Source organism: Anolis sagrei, chromosome 3 (genome assembly GCF_037176765.1).
Source record: "Anolis sagrei isolate rAnoSag1 chromosome 3, rAnoSag1.mat, whole genome shotgun sequence".
NCBI lineage: Eukaryota > Metazoa > Chordata > Lepidosauria > Squamata > Dactyloidae > Anolis > Anolis sagrei.
The window spans coordinates 98502857-98516730 of NC_090023.1; the positions used below are offsets into that span (position 1 = coordinate 98502857).

Sequence of the window (13874 nt, forward strand, 5' to 3'; positions counted from 1 at the left end):
GCCGGCCATTTAGCTCTCCAGCGCCGGCGGCCCTTCCTTTCTGGCGTGCGTCCGAAGCCACGCCGTCCTCCGCCGCAGCCCTTTCCTGCTCCTCCTCCCCCTCACCGGCAGCAGCAGCAGCACTCGAGCCATGGCGGACGCGGCCCTCTCCTTCGCTAAAGACTTCTTGGCGGGCGGCGTGGCGGCGGCCATCAGCAAGACGGCCGTGGCACCCATCGAGCGGGTCAAGCTCTTGCTCCAGGTCAGGCTCCCGGAGGGAGGGAGGTGGGCCTTCGCCTTTTCTACTGGAGCACATGACGGTTTCGCGAGGGAGGGGGACGCTTCAGGGCTTTCCGGTTAGTCAGGCCGTTAGGAGGGCTGGCCCGTTACAGAAAGGCGAGATGATGCGTCGCCATTGACTCGGGAGGCAGGAGGAGAGAAAGCGCCGGTCGCTGCCGCCATCTTGCTTCCGGCGGCGCGTTTTTGATTGACGCGCCTGACAGGCGTATGGCGCCGTCAGAGCGGGAGAGAAGGGGCGGGGCAAGACCCGCCTGCTCCCGTCATTGTTCTCGCGAGGCGTGGCTGAGGAGCGTCCCCTTTGCCGAGAGGGGGCGGCGCGCGGGCGGTGCCTTCGGGGACGCGGCGCTGCAGCTTTCCCTGGCCACGCCCCCTTTTGTGGGCGGGACTGAGCTGGCGCTTCATGCAGTTCTTTTGAACGCCAAGCTCCACTCTGCAGGTTGTGGTGAAAGTGTGAACTATAAAATCTCATTAGCTTATGCTTTTGTAGTTCTAAAACACATATGAGGAAAGTAGAGATTGAGCATCCCTTGTCTGGACTTCCAAAATATATATTTACAATATATTTACAAAATATATATTTACAATTACAGGACACTCCATCTTCCTAGGTTTGATTTCATTAAGTGATTCTATGGCAAGCATGAGCAAACTTGGGCCCTCCAGGTGTTTTGGACTTCAACTCCCACAATTCCTAACGGCTGTTAGGAATTGTGGGAGTTGAAGTCCAAAACACCTGGAGGGCCCAAGTTTGCCCAGGCCTGTTCTATAGTCCTCTAGTCAGGAAGTAGAATTTTTAGTTGCAGTTTTTCACATTTGTGGGGGTCTGATGCCTTGAAACCCAACCAATGTGGAGGGCTGATTACTTCAGAAGTGCCCACATGATGGCTGAGAAGATCACGCTTTTGCCTCCTGAAGGTTCAGTGTGCCCATATTTTGATTCATTTATTAATTTATTAGCAATATTATATTTACAATTACAGGACAGTATTATTGTTATGTTTATTATGTTTATTGATTATACCCTGCTTTTTCTCTTGACGAGGAGACTCAAAGTGGCTTGCTTTGATTTCTTTAGTTGGGAAATGTACTGTACAATGTACATGTATAATTCTGTGTGAAAAATCCAACTCGCCCTTTTTTCCATAGCAAGCATTGCTAGAGGATGAGTTGTTACCTGGCCCTCTGTTTACAAAGTTTGAGGAGCCCTGATCTAGAGTTTGAAGCTTGCTTTTCATGCTGGAAAAGCAAGTACAGGCAGCCCCCAAGTTACAAACTTCTGACTTGCAAAAACTAGTTAAGGGTGAGACAACAGGAAGTGAAAGAAATCTACCTCATTGGAAGGGAAATTCACTCATGAAAGTTATCATGGGGAAAAGGTGTCTCAATTGAAGCTTTACCCCAAATCCTTGTTTCCACAAGGCATTTTTTTTTTCAAAATCCAATTCTCACATGGACAAAAATCTTCTGAACAGGGACACAGGCAGCAAAACACCATAAGAGTGTTAGCCCTTCGCTATGCCAACCAAAGTGTGTGCATGCACACACGCACATACATGACTGTTTAGACTTTAAAATGTACGTGTCCAGATAAGAACAAACCTACAGAACCTAGATCATGTAATTTTAATTGATGTTTTATTGCTATTTTTAATGGGTTTGATTTTACCGTTTTTGTTTATTTACTAATCTGTTAATATATGGCATTGAATTCTTGCCTTTGTAAGGCAACCCGGGGGCCCCTCACAGTTGAGAAGGGCAGGATATAAATGTGATAAATAAATTGTTTGTTAACTTGGGGACTGCCTATATATGTAGCTTCCATGTTCAGTTTTTTTTCTTAGTGTGGATGATTAGTTTATGTTTGTAGTTGATATCTTGAGCAGTATTTTACCAGACTTTTTATAATTAAATTCCTAGTGTCAGTTAAGTGGCACTCCTGGGTAAATGTAGGTTCTGGTTCCTTGAGAGTTATTATTAAAAATAGGACTAATACTATACCCAGTACTATACCTTACCATAAACTCTGTATTGACTTGATATTAATATTGAAATACAATAATCAAAGCAAATTGAGACAAACTTAATGTGACACAGTTCTGCATTGTAATGTTTATTAAAAATACTATTTCTTTGATTTTTTTTGCCAATTGCTTGAAAGTTATAATTAACTGAGAGTGTACTGTATATACTTTTCTTTATCACTCATAAATAATGCATAATTCCAAATGATCTCAGATTGATATTTCAAACTGAAGCTGAGATTATAGGATCCAGCTATTAAACCTGGAATATTGAGTCACAAAACTACATAAATACACCTTCCATGTTTCCAATTTTCAAAGATAATGAGAGGACTTTTTTCTACGGAGTACCTAAGTAATGTAGCTATCCAGAAATATAGGAGAGTGTTCCTTTTGGCTAAATTCAGTCTGCTTCCTTCTGCAGTACTGCGGAGAAGATATAACCATATGCAATATTGCAAATGCCTATGTCCCTGTGAGGCTGAGGCAGTAGAAAATGTGGGACATGTTTTACTGTACTGCTTTTTCTATCAAGACTTTTGGCAACATTTTATTATCCTAGTTTTACACAGAACACCAGAGAAACCTGAAAGGTTTTTTGTTGTTGTTGATAATCATTTGACTTACCAGTCTTCTGAAATCACAGCCAAAGAGGCTAGTTTTTTGTGCAGCAGCAATAGCTTGCCATCACAGGATGCTGTCACAGTCTTGAAAGGTTCTATTGTTTTCTCTCAGCTTTTATCACTGCTGTTTAAATATACAAATATTTGGTGCTGTTTTTAACTCTCAAGCTGAACAAGGTTTTTTTTTTAACTTTGCTTTAAAATTTTTATTTTACTGCCTATATTTATGTTTTACTTATCTTTTACTGTTCGTTTTAATGCTGATCATTGACTGAAATTTTATATATACCCTGGTGGTGGCTCCCCGGCTGTGGAACGCCCTTCTCACAGACATTAGATTAGCACCATTTCTAATGACATTCCGCAAAAAAGTAAAGACCTGGTTAGGTTCTTGTGGGTTTTTTCGGGCTATAGACCTGGTTGTTTGTGCAGGCGTTCGAATAATTAGCGCAATGACTGGCAATGACATAGGAATGGAACAATGAATGACGAATCTGGATCATGTTTTTTAGTGAAGAGACACTATTGAATGGTTATTATAGTAATTGTATACTAACTGTGTATTAGATTGGTTATTAACTGTTTTATATTGGTGTATTAAATTTTGCTGTGTCTTGGGTCCTGTGAACCGCTGTGAGTCGCCTCTGGGCTGAGAACAGCGGTATAGAGGTAAAGCAAATAAATAAATAATACACACACACACACACACACTTGATGTCTGAATAATGCATTTTATTTTACCCATAAAATATCTTAACATTATCTTTTTTTCCTTACAGGTACAACATGCAAGCAAGCAGATTACCGCTGACAAACAATACAAAGGAATCATTGATTGTGTAGTGCGCATCCCTAAAGAGCAAGGAATGCTGTCCTTTTGGCGCGGGAATTTAGCCAATGTCATAAGATACTTTCCCACTCAAGCTCTCAACTTTGCCTTCAAGGATAAATATAAGAAAGTTTTCTTAGGAGGAGTAGATAAGCACACACAGTTCTGGAGGTATTTTGCTGGCAACCTGGCCTCTGGCGGTGCTGCTGGAGCCACATCCCTCTGTTTTGTCTATCCTCTGGATTTTGCAAGAACCCGTCTGGCTGCTGATGTCGGAAAAGCTTCTGGTGACAGAGAATTCAGGGGTCTGGGAGACTGCCTGGCCAAAATCTTCAAATCCGATGGCCTGCGTGGCTTATATCAAGGCTTCAATGTCTCTGTCCAGGGTATAATCATCTATAGAGCTGCCTACTTTGGGATCTATGATACAGCAAAAGGTAAATGAGGCATTTGGATTGATTTTTAACAGACATATCTGTTTTTAAAGATCAGCATAGTGTCCAATGATAGATTTCCAGTTTATCGTACATCGTATGTTGGTTTGTAAGGACAAACATGTCTGTAAATCATTTTGAACTTTTGTTTTCTTAAGTTTCTAAAAAAACTTTATTTCAAAGAAGCATAGTCAAAAAGACCATGCCAATCTTACATGTTTAATATCAAATAAGCTATAGCAAATGAAGAATTTTAATTTTAAAAAAGCATAAAAGATACAAAATAATGGACACCACATATTTGGAGGTGCATTAGAGAAAGGTAGGAATCAGCAAGGTCCCTTTCTGTAAATTACTGCTTGAGCAAACTAAGCTGTTGCATGAAATGCTGTTGTTTTGTCGCAAGTAGCTGTTAATAGCTTGGACCTTCAGCAAAAACCAGCTGTAGTGTTATTAATACAACATGATAGAACGTTCAGGTCTTCAGAGCATAGTACTCATATTAACGATAGGTACTATCATATATACTTTGATTGTTGAGTTAGAGAATAAAAGTTAACCAAGCAATGTTTAAACTTGTAAACAAAATTGATCTCCTTTATTTCAAGATATCTGTACAAATAAGTCTTAAATCCTTTTCTTAAAATATCTATTGCCATATTTTCCTTCATTACAGGTATGCTCCCAGATCCTAGGAACACTCACATTGTGATCAGCTGGATGATTGCACAATCAGTAACTGCAGTCGCTGGTGTAGTCTCCTATCCCTTTGACACTGTGCGCCGTCGAATGATGATGCAGTCTGGCCGTAAAGCAAGTAAGTAGCCTTTACAATGAACTTTGAGGAATGTGAAAATAAACCTTTTACTGATACAAATTCTTAATTATTGAGGCTTAAAGCATTGCAGTCTACCCCAGAATCCTCAAAGTGAATGTTAATATTTAAATTTACTTCATCACATCAACTTGATTGGATTGGGTGTTAACAGGTTGGGATCTGTTAACATCTGAAATGTTAAGTTTCAGTATGATAATTTTTTCAGGCTTGTGGGGCAGCTGTATATAATACATATCATAGAGAAAAAAGATTATTATTTTTATTTACCATATATAATGTACAATTTGAAAGCTGGAGTGTGGGTTAAATATTTATTTATTTATTTACCATATTTATATACTGCCTTTCTCAGCCCAAAGGCGACTCAAGTAGAAATAATAAAAACAGAAGTCCTCAGCGTCTCATTACTAAATTCATTTTCCAGCCGCATCATCCAATCATTTCATGGATCTAAATTAGCCTGTTAAGACTGCATTTGCAAATGCTTGCTCAAAATCCAGGTTTTAACTCTTTTTCGAAATGTTAGGAGGGAGGGGGAAGATCTGATATCCCTAGGGAGGACGTTCCATAGCCGAGGGGCCACCGCTGAGAAGGCCCGGTCTCTCATTCCCGCCAATTGCATCTGTGAAAGAGGTGGGATTGAAAGCAGGGCCTCCCCAGACGATCTTAAGCTCCGAGCTGATTCATAGGGAGGGATACGTTCGGACAGGTAAGCTTCACTGGAACCATTTAAAGGCTAAAGCCAGCACTTTGAATTGTTAAATAATAACGATACTGTTAATGTGAACAGTGCAGTAATGCTTAGTGCCCTGGAAAAGTAAACCCAAACCCCAAAATGAAGACTAGGCAATAAGATTAAAAAATGTGTTTTAAAAGTTGTGGCAATTTTAAAGATACTCCCTGACACTGGAAGAGTATTTATTTAATTAAGTGCCACTACTGTAGAGACCTGAGAAATGCATGGCCTTCAACAGAAGTTTATAAATATAGATATTTTCAAACTGGTGATCTTGCTGTCTTTGAAGGGCATTCCCACATATGGTGCATTCACATCCTATTCACAACAATCTGAATAGGAGATGATTGGGTCATGGAGAATGGCGGCAAGACTGTTTTTGTAGAGGGATGCTCCAAATATCTTATTGTAGTAACTAATTTCATATCAATGGCTACTTCAAGCTACAAATGTGAGCCTTAAAAGGAAAGTACAGACTCCTTCCAGATTAGCCACTAATCTGGACTAATAATCTGCACTGGGTAGGGAGCCTAGTTTTTTCAAGATATTTCAACCATAATTTCAGAAATACCTGCCTTTGGTAGTGCTGATTGAACTTAGCCTAAAGTGTATAGATGAATGGCACTAGATTGATTTAGAATTTATTAGCCCTTATGAAAACATTTCACACATCTCTCACAAGAGAAGGCTGAGAGGGGATATGATAGCCATGTATAAATATGTGAGAGGAAGCCACAGGGAGGAGGGAGCAAGCTTGTTTTCTGCTTCCCTGGAGACTAGGACGCGGAACAATGGCTTCAAACTACAAGAGAGGAGATTCCATCTGAACATGAGGAAGAACTTCCTGACTGTGAGAGCCATTCAGCAGTGGAACTCTCTGCCCCGGAGTGTGGTGGAGGCTTCTTCTTTGGAAGCTTTTAAACAGAGGCTGGATGGCCATCTGTCAGGGGTGATTTGAATGCAATATTCCTGCTTCTTGGCAGGGGGTTGGACTGGATGGCCCATGAGGTCTCTTCCAACTCTTTGATTCTATTATTCTATGATCTGCTACCTTACCTGAGTTTGATGAAAAACAGAAATAAAAGATAAGTACATCCTGATTACTCCCTAAATCACCCAGAGGACCTTGCTCTGTGTGTTTAGTTAGCTAAGAAATGTACTTCCTCCCACTAGTAAATGATGTGTGTTATACTTACAGGGTAATATTTGCAAAGCAGCATGTTGTGAATAAAATATGCTCTGTACGACTTTTTAAATGTTTGAACCCAAAATTTGCTATCCTTTAGACTAAAGCTTCAAATGAATCATCTTATTTGTCCCACAGGTGATATCATGTATTCTGGAACAATTGACTGCTGGAAAAAGATTGCAAGAGATGAAGGTGGAAAAGCATTTTTCAAGGGTGCATGGTCCAATGTTCTTCGAGGCATGGGGGGCGCTTTTGTTCTTGTCTTGTATGATGAATTCAAAAAAGTCATCTAAAACAGCATGTTGCTAAAAATGTATGTTAAATTGACAGATCATGTAGAAAACCTACCATTATGGACCATTGACCTACAAAGAAATACTTGTGCAGTCTTATTTATCAGGGCCAGATCATGTTTAAAGTAGGACTAGAAACTGCCTTCAATGAAGTGATGCACTTTTGTAATACCATTATACAGGCATCAAAACAGACAGTTCAGTTACTAGATTTGTCTGTTTTTGGTGTTTATTGCAGTGGTAACTGTTTGGGTCCAAGTCAGCTGATTTGCATTTGTCAGTAGATCAGTTGGAAGTTTCAAGTCCTATCTTAAGAGGACCACAAAATCATGCTTTGAGAAGTATTTGTTTAACAAATTACGTTTTTTTCCCACTTGTACTTAAGCACTATGTACCGTTTTGCACAGTTGAACATCTAGCATTTGTGTTCCTAAACCTGGGGCATTCTGTGAAATAATAAACATAACTGTCTTGAATTTGCTGTTAAACCTTGAGCCCTGCTATATAGCATAATGAAGTGATTGGCCTCAGGCAGCACTTTTTTGGGGTGGGAGGGAATAGAGGAGAAAGGTGGGGACAGCAAAACTTGCCTATTCCATCCTAGATGCTGGGATGGGCACACATTGAGCTATTCTTTAAGCCCTAAAGTGTCACGTCTTGGGTTGGTGTTTTGGGTTTTTTGGGTTTTTTGTTGTGTTTTTTTTGGGGGGGGGGTTGGCATTACTCCTAGTCACAACCTCCCTTATTTCAGCATGATGAAAAGTTTGACCTCCGGCCCCAAAGATCCTATTCTAAATAAGGAAGAAATAGTTTACAAAAGACAAATTAAATGGCTTGTCAGTAATTGATTGCATCCTCATACTGCTTGGCTCCTTAGGGAAACAGAAAGTTCATTAAAACATCCAGGAGAGTAATTAAGAGATAGAAATGTTCAGATTCATATTATTATTATTATTATTATTATTATTATTAACTTTATTTGTACCCCGCTAGCATCTCCCGAAGGACTCGATGCGGCTTACACAGGCCGAGGCCTCAAAACAATACAATAAAAACATAACACACCAATAAACAAGCAAATCAAAACAGTTAAGCAAAACAACAACAATGGCAATACATCAAGACAATATTAAAACTGGTTCGGCCGGTGCGATGGGGTACAGGGTTAAAAGTGCTGAAGTGGTAGGAGGAACGTAGGATAAAAGTGCAGTGTGCAACAACATTAGTTGTGATTAAAGTGCTACTAAGGCTTGGGATGGGGATTCCTATTCTGGGAAGGCACAGCGGAACAGCCAAGTTTTTAAATTCCTCCTGAAAACTGCTAAGGTAGGGGCCTGTCGGAGATCTCTTGGGAGGGCATTCCAAAGTCGGGGGGCCACCACAGAGAAAGCCCTGTCCCGTGTCCCCACCAAGCGCGCTTGTGACGTAGGTGGGATCACGAGCAGGGCCTCCCCAGATGATCGAAGTGAACGTGAGGGTTCGTAGATGGAGATGCGGTCGCGCAGGTAGGATGGTCCCAAACCGTTTAGGGCTTTGTAGGTAAGCACCTGCACCTTGAATTGGGCTCGGAAAATAAATGGCAGCCAGTGGAGCTCCTTAAACAGAGGGGTAGACCTCTCTTGATAATGAGCCCCAGTTAGCATCCTAGCCGCTGCCCGCTGGACCAGTTGAAGTTTCCGAGCCGTCTTCAAGGGCAGCCCCACGTAGAGCGCATTGCAGTAGTCCATTCTAGAGGTGACCAAGGCGTGGACCACCCCGGCCAGATCAGCCTTCATGAGGTATGGTCGCAGTTGGCGCACAAGTCTCAGTTGCGCAAAGGCCCTCCCGGATACCGCCGACACCTGAGCCTCAAGTGTGAGCGAGGAATCCAAGAGGACACCCAAACTGCGGACCTGTGATTTTAGGGGGAGTGTAACCCCGTCCAGCACAGGTAACCACCCTATACCCCGATCCGGTTTACGATCGACCAGGAGGACCTCTGTCTTGTCGGGATTGATCTTCAGCTTGTTCTTCCTCATCCAGATCGACACAGCGGCCAGGCACTCGTCTAGCACCTGAGAAGCCTCCTTGGAATTAGGTGGGAAGGAGTAGTAGAGTTGTGCGTCATCCGCATAGAGATGGCACCCAACTCCAAAACTCCGGATGACCTCTCCCAGCGGTTTCATGTAGATGTTAAAAAGCATGGGAGATAGAATAGAGCCTTGCGGGACCCCACAGGTCAAAGGCCAGGGGTCAGAGCAGGCATCTCCCAGCTTCACCATCTGGGTTCGTCCCTCCAGGAAGGACTGGAGCCACGACAGAACCGCGCCCCCAAGACCCATCCCAGAGAGACGACCCAGAAGGATACCATGGTCGATGGTATCGAAAGCCGCTGAGATGTCCAAGAGAACCAGCAGAGTCACACTCCCCCTGTCCAGCTCTCTGCGGAGGTCATCCACCAAGGCGACCAAGGCTGTCTCAGTGCCGTGACCAGGCCTGAAACCAGACTGTGACTGATCTAGGTAGTTGGTATCGTCTAGGAAGCCCTGGAGCTGCGAGGCGACCACCCGCTCCAGCACCTTACCCAGGAAAGGGAGGTTGGAGACTGGTCTGTAGTTATTCAACACCGTGGAGTCAAGGGAAGCTTTTTTGAGGAGTGGACGAACCACTGCCTGTTTCAAACCAGATGGAAAAATCCCTTGCTCCAACGATGTATTGATAATCAATACAAACCAGTCAACCAACCCCTCCCTGGCTGATTTAATGAGCCAAGATGGGCATGGGTCTAGAGGTGAGGTGGTCGCCCTCACAGCCCCAAGAACCTCCTCTACGGTTTCAGGAAGAACAAGCCTAAAAGAATCCCACAAAATTGGACAAGCAGGTACCTCCGTCACCTCTTCAGGCACTGCGATGGAATTGGAGTCGAGCTCGAGGCGTATCTGGGCGACTTTATCTGCAAAATGGTGTGCGAAATCGCAACACCGAGCTGCGGGGTCGTCAGGGACCTCCTCCACCGCAGGTGGGTGGAGGAGCTCTCCCACGACCCGAAACAGCTCCGATGATCTATTTGCTGCAGATGCTATACGGGCGGTCGTGAATGACTTCCTGGCCGCCCGTATAGCCACGGAGTATGCCTTAAGAGAGGCTCTAGCCCGTGTTCGATCAGATACAAGTCGAGATTTCCTCCATTTGCGCTCTAGCCCCCTTCTCGTGTGCTTCATCACAGCCAGCTCCTCGGTAAACCAAGGAGATGGCCTGTCACGACGCAACGAGATGGGGCGTTCGGGTGCGATCATATCTAACGCCCTGGCCATCTCCCCGTTATAGAGAGTTACCAAGGCGTCGATAGAATCGCCAGGCTCCAAGGCAGGAAGAACCCTAAGATTCCTCAGGAATCCATCCGGATCCATCAGTCTCCTAGGGCGGACCATCTTAATTTGTCCTCCAGCCCTGCGGAGGTTTAGGGTCGCAGTAAGTCTAAATGTGATCAGATGATGGTCAGACCATGACACTGGAAGGATGTTTTGCTCTTCCACTCTGATCAATTCGTCGTCCGCCACAAAGACAAGGTCAAGAGTGTGCCCAGCTTGATGCGTGGGGCCGGATATTATCTGTGACAGTCCTATGGCCGTCATGGTGGCCATAAAGTCCTGAGCTGCGCCAAATAAAGTGGTCTCGGCGTGGATGTTAAAGTCTCCCAGCACCATATTCCTGTTATGTGCACTCCTGTCAAATGAATAAAATGATAGAGAAATGTAGCATTTTGACTTAGGGTAATCTTCTTTCTGTGTTGCCAGTACAAGAAACATAGTTAACAGCCCAAAAGTATTAAGCATGTCACGTATAGCATCTGTTAAACTTCACAATGTTTAAGTATGTAAAGTGATGCAGCTCGCTAATCTTACACACTTTCTGGTTTGATGGGCCATCTTTGAACAACCATTATGTGTTACTTTTTGTTTTTTTTAACTTAAGTTTTTAAAATAAATACTTTTCAAACAAAATTGAACAGAGGGTTATTTGTTGACATGGCTTCTCAATATTGTTGTGTAACAGATAATGTAGCTATTATAATCCAAAGGTAAACACGTGAACTGTGGAAATTGCCGATTTACACTAGCAAAGTGGTTATTATGATTGTGAAAGAATTAACACCCCTACCCCCACACTTGTTGTGCTATGGTCCTGCTTTGCATTCAGTAAAATGTTGATACCACATCTTAAGAAGTATATTGAAGAGCAACTGCAACATTGCATATTCCTGTAAGTAATTTTTACAATTAAAAGGACACTGCATCAATTAATGGCAGCTGTGGTGAACTGTGATGTCGTTTCTTCCCTAAATTTTTATATCCAGGTGCATCTTTCGATGTTTGGAGTTAACTGACTGAATAAAGGCTAAGTGAGAAATAATTTGACTAAGATCTATTGACAAGCCACATAACAGATCATTATTGCAATGGATATTCCAAGTGTGACATCTAAATGGCTATGTAATCTTGACCCCACACTTTACAACAGGAAAATAGGTGAATAGTAAAGTCATGCATATATGCAGTTTGTATAGGAATACAAAAGTGCAATAACATAAATATCGATTGAGGAGAGTCAAGGAAGGGAAAACAGCAAATCTGGACTTGGTTTCTGGTTAGAGAGGCAGTTTCTTGGGTAGCATTTCCTGCTTATGGCTTAGAAAAAAAAATGATCCACTCTACAACTTGACTGACTTTCATGAATGAATTTTTCCCCTAAAAAAAGACTTTCCATATTCATTTGTTTACCATATATGAGGAATCTTCAAGTATCTGCACTTTTATATTTTAATTGGAAACAGCGAGGGTGGCAGTAGTAGTTATTGGCCGTGTCTGAGAGTGTCATGAATTGTCATGCTGTGGTGAAGATGGCTGTGAAACTTCTAAATAGCACCAAAGAGAAACAGCATACTGCCATACACTTTTCCTCCATTATAAGTCTTGACTTTTTATTAAATAAGCACTTTTTAAAGCACTTTAACAGTGCTAGCAATTTGCCTTTGAAGAGGGAGGTATGTTTTGTGTCCAGTATGAAGTAAGGACAGATTATTTTGCAGATCCTGTTCTGGTGTCTCTGGGTCAGTAGCGCATACCCCCCCCCCCATGCCATAATTAATCCTAAGGTGAAGAATGCATTAAATCAGGAGTCCCACCATGAGAAAGGATAAGTCTGACATAGCCTGAGAAGAGACTGATAACACGAACTGGCTCTGATTGGAATGGGATGCTTATAAAATGTTTGAGGACCAAGGGTGCAGGTTGTTGTTTTTTTTGGGGGGGGAGATTGAACTAGAGACCCTGATAGTGGGGGAATTCTCCATGGATTGTGGCACATCTGGTGGGAGCATGGGGAACCTGTTTCACATCACCCAGGTTGCCCCTCATCACATGGAGGGGGGGAAGTGTCACCACCCAGCTCCCCCCCCCCCCGTTACTTTTAATGCAACACGGGGAGCCTCCTGTGTTTCTGGCCCTGACTCCTGAGACAACTGCACCTTTCTTTAGGGATGGACCCCTGCCAGAAGTAACTCAATGTCATGTAATGTGATCCAATGGGCTCTGTGCCTACAGAGTGGTGCAAGGATTGTAGAAGGGGCAATTGTGCCCATCTGATGAGGCAGTAGTTGTTTGCCCGTGTTTTCTTTTCTCATAACTTTGCTGTTGTGTAGAGTAAAAGATATTTAACCTAGCATTAAAGATATTGCCAAGATTTCTCTTGTGAGTGCCTTTAACTGCTGTTAATGTTCTGCCATCCATCACACAAATCTTATTTTTATGAAAAATACTTTTGTGCATCCCTGGTCCTGCATGATCGAACACCAATTGCATACTAATTGTGTCACTCACTGTATAACAAAATATTCTAAAACAGCACTATTTCAGTAAGCTATCATCTATAAAGAGTTATTCAAGGACAATGTCAGAGAGGTGGAGGGAATCAAGTTGGCTTTAGATTTAGGAAGAACTTAAGTGCAAATGCATTTCCATTCAGATTGGAGATTGATGATCTGGAACCACAAGGCATTAAGCATGGCTTCAGAGATAAAAGAGTATCTTGCAATATAAAGAATTTATCTAACAGAATAAAATGTTATACTGTGAAGTAAAGAAGAAGAAGAAATTGTAATGCAAGTTCTAAGACCAATGTGTGGGAGTTTTGTAATGGGAATCAGTGCCCCTTTATGCCAGCAGAGATGGGCCATTAGTGTAATGGTACCTGTGCTACCCTGAAAGGAAGCCCTGGTATACCCAAAGAAAGCTCTGAATAGATATTGCTGGAAGAACATGTAGGTGCAGGCCAGGCCATGAATTTAGAGGTGTATCTTTACTGAGCTTTTTCCTTCCTCTCTAAATGTAATATATATGTCAAAGTAACAACAAGCTGGGATAGCACTGCCAGAGAAAAAACTGGAAAGTGCTATTTTACCTTTAATGGCTAGATAGAAAAGGGAATTTCAGCAGGTGTCACTTGTGACCTGCTTGCATGACAAGCTACACCCACTGACATTCCCTCAACCTTTAAAGGTACAAGAGTTCTCTTCATTTTTTGCTCAGGCAACTCTATCCCTCCTCTGTGTTTTTTTAAAAATCATTAGATTTTTTAATATAATTTATAAACAT

The 13874-nt window shown here is 42.4% G+C and overlaps 1 protein-coding gene across 1 annotated transcript; it reads left to right on the forward strand.

Moving 5' to 3' along the window:
• Positions 1 to 3: 3 nt before the first annotated feature.
• LOC132771634 (ADP/ATP translocase 2-like) lies at positions 4 to 11530 on the forward strand. Its single transcript, XM_060769861.2, has 4 exons — positions 4 to 241; positions 3703 to 4189; positions 4863 to 5003; positions 7085 to 11530. Exons 1-4 carry the CDS (start codon positions 131 to 133, stop codon positions 7240 to 7242), a joined length of 897 nt encoding a protein of 298 aa, XP_060625844.1. The 5' UTR covers positions 4 to 130; the 3' UTR covers positions 7243 to 11530.
• Positions 11531 to 13874: the final 2344 nt, after the last annotated feature.

Excerpts from the sequence above, each read along its gene's own strand:
- LOC132771634 (XM_060769861.2), top strand. The coding sequence starts at position 131 with ATGGCGGACGCGGCCCTCTCCTTCGCTAAAGACTTCTTGGCGGGCGGC. Across the intron at positions 242-3,702 it reads GGGTCAAGCTCTTGCTCCAG|GTACAACATGCAAGCAAGCA; the intron begins GTCAGGCTCCCG and ends TTTTCCTTACAG. Across the intron at positions 5,004-7,084 it reads GCAGTCTGGCCGTAAAGCAA|GTGATATCATGTATTCTGGA; the intron begins GTAAGTAGCCTT and ends TTTGTCCCACAG.